At 38.5% G+C, this 12,704-nt stretch overlaps 1 protein-coding gene and 1 pseudogene across 11 annotated transcripts in view; both read right to left on the bottom strand.

The window, feature by feature from the left end:
• LOC105487515 (myosin IXA) overlaps nt 1-12,704 on the bottom strand; it is a 299,768-nt gene that overhangs the window by 213,815 nt on the left and 73,249 nt on the right. For all 11 annotated transcript variants that reach the window (XM_071101117.1, XM_071101116.1, XM_071101115.1 and 8 more), the window contains one exon: nt 117-211. In XM_071101117.1, the coding sequence (XP_070957218.1) occupies nt 117-211 (95 nt within the window). The remainder of the gene's footprint in view (nt 1-116; nt 212-12,704) is intronic.
• On the bottom strand, nt 7,868-12,441 carry LOC139364431 (eukaryotic translation initiation factor 5A-2 pseudogene; annotated as a pseudogene).

Below are 12,704 nucleotides of genomic sequence, written 5' to 3'. Positions count from 1 at the left end.
AAGAATTTTAATGTTGACACCATGTCTGGGAATGAACAATACATAGTTTATAAAAGGGTAAAGACAAAAATTAAAACATGCTCCGAAGCCTACGCCTGCTAAGTAGCAGTACTTACCCAAGTACAGTGCCTGTTTCCTGGTAATTTACTTGAATAAACTTCCCAAAACGACTTGAATTGTTATTATGAGCTGTCTTTGCATTTCCAAAGGCCTGTCAAAATAAATAATTCTCATTAGTTTCACTTAAAAAACTTTTTTTTTTGGAGGGGGGATTAGGTCAGCTGCTTAGGTCAGCTCAGAGACAAAATGCTGAAGAGATAGTAAAAGGGCAATTTGCTTTTATGTTCAGACTCATTTACGGTTCAGGTAAAATTTTTTTAAAAAGCAATTAACTGAAAGAAGACCAAGTAGATTTTATTTTCTGCTATTCAGTAAAATAAACCATAATTGTATTTTATGTTATTTATTTACTTTGGAGACACCGTCTCGCTGTCACCTAGGCTGGAGTGCAGTGGTGTGATCTCAGCTCACTGCAACCTCTGCCTTCTGCGTTCAAGCAATTCTCCTGCCTCAGCCTCCCGAGTAGCTGGGACTACAGGCCTACGCTGCCACACCTGGCTAATTTTTTGTATTTTAGTAGAGATGGCGTTTCAATGTGTTGCCCTGGCTGGTATGGAACCCCTGAGCTCAGGCAATTTGCCCGCCTCAGCCTCCCAAAGTGCTAGGATTACAGGTGTGAGCCACTGTGCCCAGCCAAAATAAATCATAATTTTAAAAACTTAATGTTCTTTACAGTTTGGATTTCTCTTTCACATCCCAAAGCCCCCCCTAAAAAAAGTCTTAATATATTTATACTTTTACTTTTTTAAAAATTTGCTAAACTGAAGTAACAAGGAGTTAGGAAAATAATAATTACATCAAAATAGTTACAATTTTAGAATACAATAAATGAAATGAAATTCCAGTACATAATGTACTATACTTTATTATGCCTATTTAAAACAAAGCTAGAGTATTCATTACAAAAGAATAAGAACTATAAACTTCCTAAATTGTCACCCAAAGTATGTACCTAGGAATGGAACACTGGCGAGGAATAAAAGTAAACTAATGATATCAACAAACACTATGCTAAGCACAAGAAACCAGGCATAAAGTACATATCATATAATCTATTTATATGAAATTCTAGAAAAGGCAAAACAAAAGTAACAGGAAGCACATCAGTGGTTATCTGGGAATCCGGGTGGAATTGAGAAATATCTACAAAGGGGCACAATGGGTGATAAAGACAATCTACAGTTCAATTCTATGATGGAGGTTACATGGATATATACATTTATCAAGATTCACTGAGCTGTACACTTTAAATGTGTACATTATATTGTAAGTTATAGCTCAATATAGCTCAATGAAATTTAACATTTAAATGGTTTTTTTTTTTGTTTTTTTTTTTTTTGAGACGGAGTCTCGCTCTGCCGCCCAGGCTGGAGTGCAGTGGCCGGATCTCAGCTCACTGCAAGCTCCGCCTCCCGGGTTCACGCCATTCTCCTGCCTCAGCCTCCTGAGTAGCTGGGACTACAGGCGCCCGCCACCGCGCCCGGCTAGTTTTTTGTACTTTTTAGTAGAGACGGGGTTTCACCGTGTTAGCCAGGATGGTCTCGATCTCCTGACGTCGTGATCCGCCCATCTCGGCCTCCCAAAGTGCTGGGATTACAGGCTTGAGCCACCGCGCCCGGCCACATTTAAATGTTTTTAAAAAATGAAGCCACTGCCCTAGCCTGAGCATTCACATTATACTTGAAGAAACAAAACTAGAAAAGACACAGAGATGATTCATTACAGAGCTTTTTTCTTCTCCTATAATAATCTCATGGGAACGGCATGTCCTCTAACTCCAAAATCCTACAGTAGCCATTTACTGAACACCTCCCTAAATGCAAAGCTGTTTGTGCTAAACTGTAACTGTGCAGAGCACATATACATAGACACACGCACACATACAAGACACGGTGAGGAGGTCAACGAAGCTCGTGCCCCAGCTACTACATCTGTACTCAAGTAGTCATCAAATCATGGTCCTGAGACCAGAAACATCAGCATCTCCTGAAAATTTGTTAGAAATTCAAATTCTTGGGTCCCTCACAAAACTACTAAATGAGAAACTCTGAGGATAAGGTCCAGCAATCTGTGCTTATTATAAACCCCCTTCGAGTGGTTCAGACGTAAACCAAAGTCTGACAACCACTGCTCTACTTACTATGCATGCATTTAAATTTCTGTGAAATTACATTTTACTATGTCTTAAGAAATTATTCTATAATGATAACAGCAAATGCAAAGAGTCATAAAAATCTCCAGATTTTTATGTTTAGATAAAAATTATGTTTAGATTATACTGTACCTTAGTAAGTCATGGAAAAGACCCCAGGCTCTCAACCATCACCAAACCATCTGCAAACTATATACACAAAAAAACTTGACATTGCTGAGTTCTGAATGCCTAGAATAGTTTGTTCATTCTGCTTTTTCCCTTTCCACTATAGAAAATTTTTTACAAGGAATTTAGAAAAACCACATAGCACAGATTAATAAAATGTAGAAACAGAAACATAAATTTCATCAAAGAAATATTCATTTAAATGTCAAATGCATTATTTTGATAAAACCTAAAAAATAAGTTATCAAAATGTAATGCATTTGACATTTAAATGAATGGAAATACGAAATATGGACTTGGAGATACGAAATATGAATGTGTGATGTACTACTCCTATTTTCATATATGCCACTTCTGATTCTGCCCAAGGCTACAATGTCAACAGCCAATCAGAAGCTTTACCTGGTACTTAACCTGTGATTGCAACACAACTTTTATCACTACATAAAGTCATTTAGGGCCATTTTGAGAGGTAGGCTTGCAATAGATACTTCACCAAATAAGTTATATGGATGGCAAATAAGCATGAGAAAGCATGTTCAACATTACCAGCTATTACAGAAATTCAGTCAAGACCGCAATGAGATACTACTACACACCTATTAGAATGGCTAAAATAATCAACAAAAATTGACAATGCCAAGTTGCTGCTGAGGATGCAGAGGAACTAGAACACTCATACAGTGCTGGTGGAAATGCAAAATGGTAGAGCAACTCTGGAAGACAATCTAACAAAAAGTAAAACATTCACAGAGAAACACACTCTTAACAATATGACCCAGCAATACCACTCCTGGCTATTTACTATTGAGAAATACAAATTTATATATACATACACATCAAAGCACAAACATTATCATCAGCTTTGTGACAGTCAAAGCTTGAAAACAACCAAATGCCCATCAACAAATGAAGGATTTAACAAACTGTGATTCATCTACATAACGGAATATTACTCAGAATTAAAATAAACTGCCATATTTAAACAACTTGGATGAATTTCAAAGATACAACACTGAATGAGAGAAATCAGTCTCAAAACTTTACATGTGGTGGTTCACATGTGTAATCCCAGCAATTTGGGAGGCCAAGGGGGGAGAACTGCTTGAAGTCAGGAGTTTGAGACTATCCTGGGCAACATAGGGAGAACTCATCTCTACAAAAAGTTTTTAAAAATTAGACCAGCATGGTGGCACACGCCTGTAATCTCAGCTAATCTGGAGGCTGAGGTGGGAAGATCACTTGATTGAGCCTGGAAGGTTGAGGCAGCAGTGAGCTGTGACTGTACCACTGCACTCCAGCCAGGGTGACAGCCTGAAACCTGGGTCTCAAAAAAATAAAAAACTTTACATACTATAGGACTCTATTTATATGACATTCTCAAAAACAAAAACAGCAGCAATGGAGAGCAGACAAGTGATTCCCATGAGTCAGGAAAGTATGGCAGGGCAGAGGGTATGAAGATAAGGAGTATCGGAAGAGTTTTACGGAGTAATGCAACTATTCTGTATCAAAATTGTACACAGATGGTTATAAAAATTAATGTTTTAAAATTCACAGAATTTTAATATAAGATTACTTATTTCAAAAAAACTCCTCAAAACAGTCATTCAAAATAGAAGGCATAAAAAACACAATTTCAGATATACAAAGTTGAAAATATTCATCACAAGCTAACCTGCACTAAAAGAAACATTAAAGAAGTCCTTTGAGCAGAAGGAAAATGGTATCTCATTAAAACATGGATCTATATAAGGAAAGAAGAACAGCAGAAATGGTTGCCCCATAAGTAAATACAAAAAATATTTTTTAGTACTTAAATCTTTTGAAAAGATCATTGAGAGTGAGATTAGCAAAAATGGCAGAGTAAGGACCTCTAAACATCCTCTCCTTCATAAAAGGCACAAGAATGCTGACAAAAATTGTCAAACTCAAATTTTAAGAACTCTGGAAATTAACCAAAGGATTGCAAGAACCCTTGGCAGTGGCATTTAATCAAGAAAAAACAGCTGAGTCTTGGTTAGGAAAATCAGGCATTTTAACTTGTGCTATTACTACTCCTTTCTCTCTAGCTGCACACTGAAGAGAAAAACCAACATCCTACAATGATGAGGTTTTTTTTAAAGACACCCAAGAAGCCACTTCAACAGGGATGGAACTCATCCAAACTCCAGTTCCCCAAGAAAATCATCACAATTTGACTTATCTGACATTTCCCTGGAAAAACTCACAAAGAGTTCTTTGTGTGTATCTCTTAGTGTGTATGTTTTGTTTTGTTTTTTGTTTTTTTTTTGAGACAAGATCTCACTCTGTCGCCTGGAGTGCAGTGGTGCTATAACGGCTCACTACAGCCTCCACCTCCAGGACTTAAGCAATCCTCCCACCTCAGCTTCCTGAGTAGCTGGGACTACACACAGCCATGCACCACCACACCCAGCTAATTTTTGTATTCTTCTGTAGAGATGGCGGGCGGAGGTGAGTCTCCCCATGTTGTCCAGGCTGGTCTTGAATTCCTGGGCTCAAGCCATCCACTTACCTCTGCCTCCCAAAGTGCTGGGATTATAGGCATGAGCCATGGTGCCTGCCCCCACCCTACTTTTTTTTGCAACAGGGTCTCACTCCGTCAACCCAGACTGGAGTGCAGTGGTGCCATAAAGACTTTCTTGACCTTACTTGGAAATCACTTGCTGAAAACAGCCTCTTCACACTCCCCACTGCACCCACCCATCATCACTATGTGTGTTTGTCAAAAACAATCAGAAGCAATTGTTTAAACACTGTAACTGCTTAAGGTGGCAATAACAGAAAGGGGCAAAAAAAAAAAAAAAAACAAAAACCCCAAACAACTTAAAAGGAAAAGCTGGTGAATAATATGTACAAAGGGGACTTCGAAAACACCTGAAATATTCATGGGCATATGGAAGGCCATGAGCACACACATCACTGCACATGCCCAGGATATGTCCATGCGCACAAAACACAGGAGACCTGTGTTTTGAACTTGAGGTTCTTTGTAAGCAGGAAGTAAAAGGTAACGCAGAGTTGATAACCGCTTGGCTGAGTACTGAAGGGGTGAACCAACAAGCACATAGAACCTCATAGTAAAGACTGGAAGCCTTAACTTCAAGGCATTTAAAGAAATCCAAGTCTAATCATAACTAACCACTATAACTGAGTACAGTTTTTGATGATCTCATGCACAAAAATGTAACAGACTTTACAAAATTAGTTCAGAGAAGTCATGAAACAAGCAAACAACAGTAAAATAAAAACCACAAACCTTGGGAAAATCTCATTTTGAGATGCAACATTATTATTATTTAAAAATGTCTAGTTTTCACCAAAAAATTAAGAGACATGCAAAAAAATACAAAAGTATGGGCATGGGAAAATGAAAAATAGCAATAAGCAGCAACCGTTCCTGATAAAGCCCAGATGTTGGACTTACCAGGCAAAGGCTATCAGCTTTTTTTTTTTTTTCTTTTTTTCTGAGACAGGGTCTCACTCTATCACTCAGGCTGGAGTGCAGAGGCACCATCACAGCTCAGTGGAGCCTCAACCTCCTGTGCTCAAGCAATTCTCTGATCTCAGCCTCCCAACTCAGCTTCCTCAGTAGCTTGGACTATAAGTGCACACCAACACATCCAGCTAATTTTTTTCCCATTTTTTTGTAGAGACAGGGTCTCACTCATGTTGTCTAGACTGGTCCTGAACTCCTGGGCTCAAGTGATCCACTCTCCTTGGCCTCCCAAAGTGCTGGGATTACAGGCATGAGCCACCACACCTGGCCAAAATACAGAATTCTTAAATGCACAAAAAATATCCACCAAGAAAGACCATGTTCTGGGCCATAAGTCTCAATAAACTTAAAAGAGTTCAAGCTATACAACAGTGTTATTTAACCTGGCCAAAATACAGAATTCTTAAATGCACAAAAAATATCCATCATGAAAGACCATGTTCTGGGCCACAAGTCTCAATAACTTTAAAAGAGTTCAAGTTATACAACACAGTGTTATCTAACCACAAAAGAATTAAATTATAAATCAAGAACAGGGGACAGAATCTCAGAGGGCAGGATTGGGGTACAGCAAGATGTGGAACAGAGCCACAGATCCACTGACTGCTCCCCCACACACAAAAGTACACCAATTTAACAACTACACACACACAAAAAAGCACCTTCATGAGAACCAAAAATCAGTGGGGTAAAAGGAAACAGCCATCTTAGACTAAAATGGAAGCCATGTACTGAGAATGGCAGAGTCACAAAGAAGGGGCCCATGCCCATCACTGCACAATCAACCAGATCGGCCCAAGATTGATACCATGTGTATTATGATGTGAGGGAAATAAGAGTCTATCCTCTTTAATCCCTTATTGTTTTGACCTTTGTTACAGCAACCTAATGTTTGTACAAAAGGGCTTTCATTTCTTACTTCATTCGTTTCTGCATTGAGCGTTTTATAGCATGTATAATTAGTTTAATAACTTAAAATATATACATAATCTATATATGTTTATTTACCTATAAGTAAAAATACAGATATAAGTAGAGATATGTATTTATATATAGGGAGAGTGAAATCCAAATTTATCTATATAGTCTATACAGAGGTTAGATAGATATAACGTGCAGTGGGCCAAAGATAAAGACTTCAGATTTTGGTTTTCTAATACATCAAAATATTTCAAATTATTTACACCTTCCTGAAAATTAAATTCACAAATCTTTATTGAGAATTGGTTATGTGAAAGAAACTAAAGTGACACATATAAGTATGTCATTGTTTTAGAAAGTATTATATTCACTCATGAGCAGCAAATTAATTTCAACAAAACAATACCATCCATACTTTTCAAGTAATACTCTTAATCTAAAGTTCACTGATTTGAAGTTTCGTTTGTACTTAATTTGGTAACATCTGTTTTGCTTTATAGCTGTAAACAAACTTTAAGGAAAAAAATTTAAATACAGTTGTATATTTGTACATTTTTCAGTGTCTTTAAAATTTTTGTTTATATATATTTATAATAAAATAATTAGGTTTCAAAAGAAAAACAGATAGGATTTAAATATTTTCAAACTAAACACAAATCTAAGCAACCCATGGTTCAAAGAAGAAATCAGACCAGGCACAGTGGCTCATGCCTGTAATCCTGGCACTTTGGGAGGCCAAGGTGGGTGAATTATCTGAGGTCAGGAGTTCAAGACCAGCCTGGCCAACATGGAGAAACCCCATCTCTACTAAAGACACAAAAATTGGCTGGGCCTGGTGGCACACACCTATAGTCCCAGCTACTCAAGAGGCTAAGACAGGAGAATCGCTTGATCTCGGCAAGTGGAGGTTGCAGTGAGCTGAGATCGTGCCACTGCACTCCAGCCCAGGCAACAGAGCAAGATTCTGTCTCAAAAAAAAAAAAAAAAAAAAAAAAAAAAAAAGGAGGGGGGGTGGTAGGGGGGATCTGTCTCTGCTGTTCTGCGTCCTCCACCTTGGGAGTCCCTGGTGACTTTGTCACAGCCTCCATTGCCCTGTGATCTACAGGTCCTGGGAGATGCACAGCTAAGATACCAGGACATCCTGGAAGCTGGGAAATGACCCTGAACCTGCAGCAGCAACCTGGTCTCTCCATTACCCTAGGCTTATGGACCACCAATCGTAACCTCATCCACCTGCACGGACACATTAGTATGTCAGAACATAGCCCTGACTGGGCCATCTAGCTCCAAACGGTCATCCAACTAGGAGCCTTGGACAATGGCCACTGGGAACTAGCTGGGAACCTGTAGATAGGCCTCTAGGAAGATCTGACTGCTGTTTTTCCAAAACAGTGGCCCCTGTCAGCAGGAGGCAGTTAAAATCGGTCTTCATCCTTATCCTTATCCTTATTCTAATGGCACTTAGATGCACGTTTTTAGAGGGGAGAATAAGACAGCCAAGTTAACAAAAGGTTCCAGGAGAATCTCTAACCAACCCGCACACTAGGAAGACAGGGTGAAGACTTGTGAAGTCTATGCCATTTGCAGCGGGGAGGAGCCTGGCCTCTCCTGTTTCTGTGTGAAGACCTGGGATCAAATCAGTGAGGTGGACAGTCTGTTAGCAGGACTTCATCTCACTTTGCTGAGTTGTTTTTCTTTTTCATTCAATAATTTTACTCCTCACCCTTCTATGTGTCTGCGAGCCTAATCTTTCCTGGTCATGTGACAAGAACCCAGTATTTTCCGTTTTTTTGAGATGGAGTCTTACTCTGTATGGAGTCTTACTCTGTTGCCCAGGCTGGAGTGCAATGGCATGATATTGGCTCACTGCAATCTCTGCCTCCCGAAGAACCCAGTATTTTCTACAACAATATTTTATACATTTCTTTCTATACTGATTATATAATTATGGCTTTACAGCAGGAAACAAAAAAATAAAGAATAAGTCACAAAAAAAGAAATCAAAAGGGAAATTATCAAATGTTTTAAACTAAATAAAAATGAAAACACAATATATCAGAATTTGTGGGATAGCAGTACAAGCAGTACCTACGAAAGAATTTACAGCACTAAATAAATATATTAGAAAAGAAGAATGATCTAAAATTAATGACCTCAGAGATCATACTAAAAACTTTAAAAGCCTGTAATTCTAGCACTTTAAAAGCCTGTAATTCTAGCACAAAGCAGGTGGATCACTTGAGCCTGCGAGCTCAAGACCAGCCTGGGCAACATGGTAAAACTCTGTCTCTACAAAAAATACAAAAATAAGGCAGGCGTGGTGGTACATGCCTGTAATACCACCTACTTGGGAAGGTGAGGTGGGAGAATTGCTTAAGCCAGGGAGGTCAAGGCTCCCATTTATTTGCATGGTTTTATGGCTACAGCATATTCTTCACTCATTGCACACATGACAGACACATCTGCACCTGCATTGTATTTTCCTTGTATTTATTTGCCTACTTCACCTTCTGGCAGTTTAAGATCCTCAGGAACTTCATCGGTTTCTGTCGGCAGGGGAAGGCAACTATTTTGAATGCGTATCAGTTGATAATCATGTGTCTGAATATTTGGAACACCCATGTTGTGAACAAAAGGACAAATATCTTTTTTTTTTTTTTTTTTGCCCATGAAAATAGCAATTCCAACAAGGTGAACCTTGGCACGACCATGTTTTCCAGTTTTGGAAGTTGACATCTTCACTATTTTGCATGGTTGTCCTTTGAACACCATGAAGCCACTTTTGCGCAAGGTCGAGCACTGCATAGGGTAAGTGCTGGAAGCCCCAGCATCTCCGGTAGTTAAATCAGTTTCATACACCATGGTGAGCTGAGGAGATGGTAGTTTTTCCATGGGAACTTTCAGCAGGCAAAGAGTGCCTTTCACCTGCATACCAGCACAGGTACCCTACAGCTGCAGAGCCAGCGGCAGCAGTGGTAGCTGCAGCAGTTCCCAATAAGGGACTATTATATAAAACTTTATGACAATAAATATGGTAACTTAGATTAAGCAAATTTCTTGAAAGATACAAACTACCAAAGCTTACAAAAAAAAAAGGTAATATGAATAACTCTATATATACTTTAAAAATTGAAGCCTTGTTTAAAATTCTCCCACAAAAAACACCAGGTCCAGATGGCTTCATTAATGAATTCCAACACTGACAGTAAAAAAAAAAAAAAAAAAAAAAAAATCAGTTCTACACAACTCTTCCAAAAATATGAGGAGAAAAGACTTCCCAATTCATCCTATGAGACTTGATAGTTCTATCAATGCAAAAGATAGAATGCAAAAAAAAAAAAAAAGACATTAAAAAAAACAGTGTTAGGCACGATGGTGCATGCCTGTAATCTCAACTACTTGGAAGGCTGAAGCAGGAGAATCACTGAAGCCCAGGAGATTGAGACCAGCCTGGGCAACACAGTGGGATCCACTCTCAAAAAAATTTTTTTAATGAGAAAGAAAACAATGTCCCTCATGATGTAATTCACATTAACAAAGTTAAAAAGAAAAATCATCTCAGTAAGACACAGAAATAACACGTGACAGAATGAATTTTTACATCCATTCCTGAAAAAAGATCTAAACAAGCTAGGAATAGAAGGAATCAAGCTCAATTTGATACAGAATTTACACAAAACCAACAGCTATCATTATAACTTAATGGCTAGAAACTAAATGTTTTCCCCTAAGATTAGAAACGAGACAAGGACGTTGCTTTCAACCACCTCTATTCAACATTATACTGGAGTAGCCAGTGAAATCAAGCAAGAAAAAAAAAAGACATCCAAACTAGAAAGGAAGAAAAACTTTTTATTTACAGACATGACTGACTATATGAAAAACCCAATGGAATCTATAAAAAAGTTGGTGTGGGGGTGGGCAGGTGCGGTGGCTCATTCCTGTTATCCCAGCACTTTAGGAGGCCAAGACAGGAAGATCACTTGAGCTCAGGAGTTCAGGACCAGTCAGCCTAGGCAACATAGCGAGACCTCATCGCTACTTAAAAAAAAAAAAAAAAAAGTAGCCCAGCATAGCGACACAGGCCAATAAGGCCAGCTACTCAGAAGGCTAAGGAGGGAGGATCACTCGAGCCTGGAGATTGCAGCTGCGGTGAGCTATGATGACATCGCTACACTCCAGCCTAGGCAATAGAGGGTGACCTCGTCTCAAAAAAAAAAAAAAAAAAAAAAGGTTAATGGCACTAATACTTAAGTCTAGCCAGGTTGCAGAAGACCAACATGTAACTATCAACTGTATATCTATATACTAGCAACAAACAATTGAAAATTGTAGAACACCATTTATAATAACATCCTCAAAAATACTGAGAGATAAATCTTACCAAAGATGTAAAGGATCTATACACTAATAACTATAAAATACTGCCAAGAGAAATTAAAGAACTTAATAAAAAGTTAAACACATACTTATCATCTGATCTAGTCATTCCATTCCTAGATAATTACTGAAGAGAAAAAAAGTATGTCTATATAAACTTGAATGTAATAGCCAAAAATTAAAAACAACGCATATATCCATCAACAAGTGAATAGATTTAAAAAATTGTGATATCCAATGGAATACTATTACCTTAGCAACAAAAAGGAATGTATTATTGACACATGCAACAACATGGATAAATCTCAAAATAATTATACCAAGTGGGAGAAGCCAAATATAAAAGGGTACATACTATGTGGTTCCATGTACATAAAATGGTAGAAAAAGCAAACTAATCTACAGTGACAGAAAGAACTTAACTGGTTTCCCATATACGGGTGGGGTGTATATGGGAAGGAGTGTGAAAGAGGGATTACAAAGAGGTATGAAGAAACTTTGGGGATAATGGATATGTTCAGTATCCTGACTGTGGTGGTTTCATGGGTATATACATGTCAAAGTTTATCACATTGTACACTTTAAATATACACAGTTTACTGTATTTCAATTATACCTACAAAATACCTTTTAAAAAGACAACTAAGTAATATTACCTTTTCCTTTCAGGTCTAAAACCAACACTATATTCCCTTTCCTTTTTTTTTTATAAATTGACAAGCAAAAATTGCATATATTTATGGTATATAACATGATGTTTTCATATGTCTGCAGTGTAGAATGGCAAAATCAAGCTACTTAATTTATGTATTACCTCACAATACTTATCATTTTTTGTACTGAGACTAGTTAAAATCTATTCTTAGAAATTCTCAAGTATAGGCTGGGGGCAGTGGCTCATGCCTATAATCCCAGCACTTTGTGAGGCCAAGGCAGGTGGATCACCTGAGGCCGGGAGTTCAAGACCAGCCTGACCAACATGGAGAAATCTTGTCTCTACCAAAAATACAAAATTAGCCAGGTGTGGTGGCGCATGCCTGTAATCCCAGCTACTCGGGAGGCTGAGGCAGAAGAATCCCTTGAACCCAGGAGGCTGAGGTTGCAGTGAGCCGAGATTGCACCATCGCGCGCCAGCCTGGCAACAAGAGCGAAATTCTGTCTCAAAAGAAAAAAAGAAAGAAAGAAATTTTTTTTTTTTTTTTTTTTTTTTTTTGAGATGGAGTCTCACTCTGTCACCCAGGCTGGAGTGCAGTGGCCAGATCTCGGCTCACTGTAAGCTCCGTCTCTCGGGTTTACGCCATTCTCCTGCCTCCGCCTCCCGAGTAGCTGGGACTACAGGTGCCCGCCACCTAGCCTGGCTAGTTTTTTGTATTTTATTTTTTAGTGGAGACGGGGTTTCACCGTGTTAGGCAGGATGGTCTCGATCTGCTGACCTCATGATCC

Source organism: Macaca nemestrina, chromosome 7, assembly GCF_043159975.1.
Source record: "Macaca nemestrina isolate mMacNem1 chromosome 7, mMacNem.hap1, whole genome shotgun sequence".
Taxonomy (NCBI): Eukaryota; Metazoa; Chordata; class Mammalia; order Primates; family Cercopithecidae; genus Macaca; species Macaca nemestrina.
Note: the sequence above shows the minus strand (reverse complement) of the source record. Positions and strands in the feature narration are given on the sequence as shown.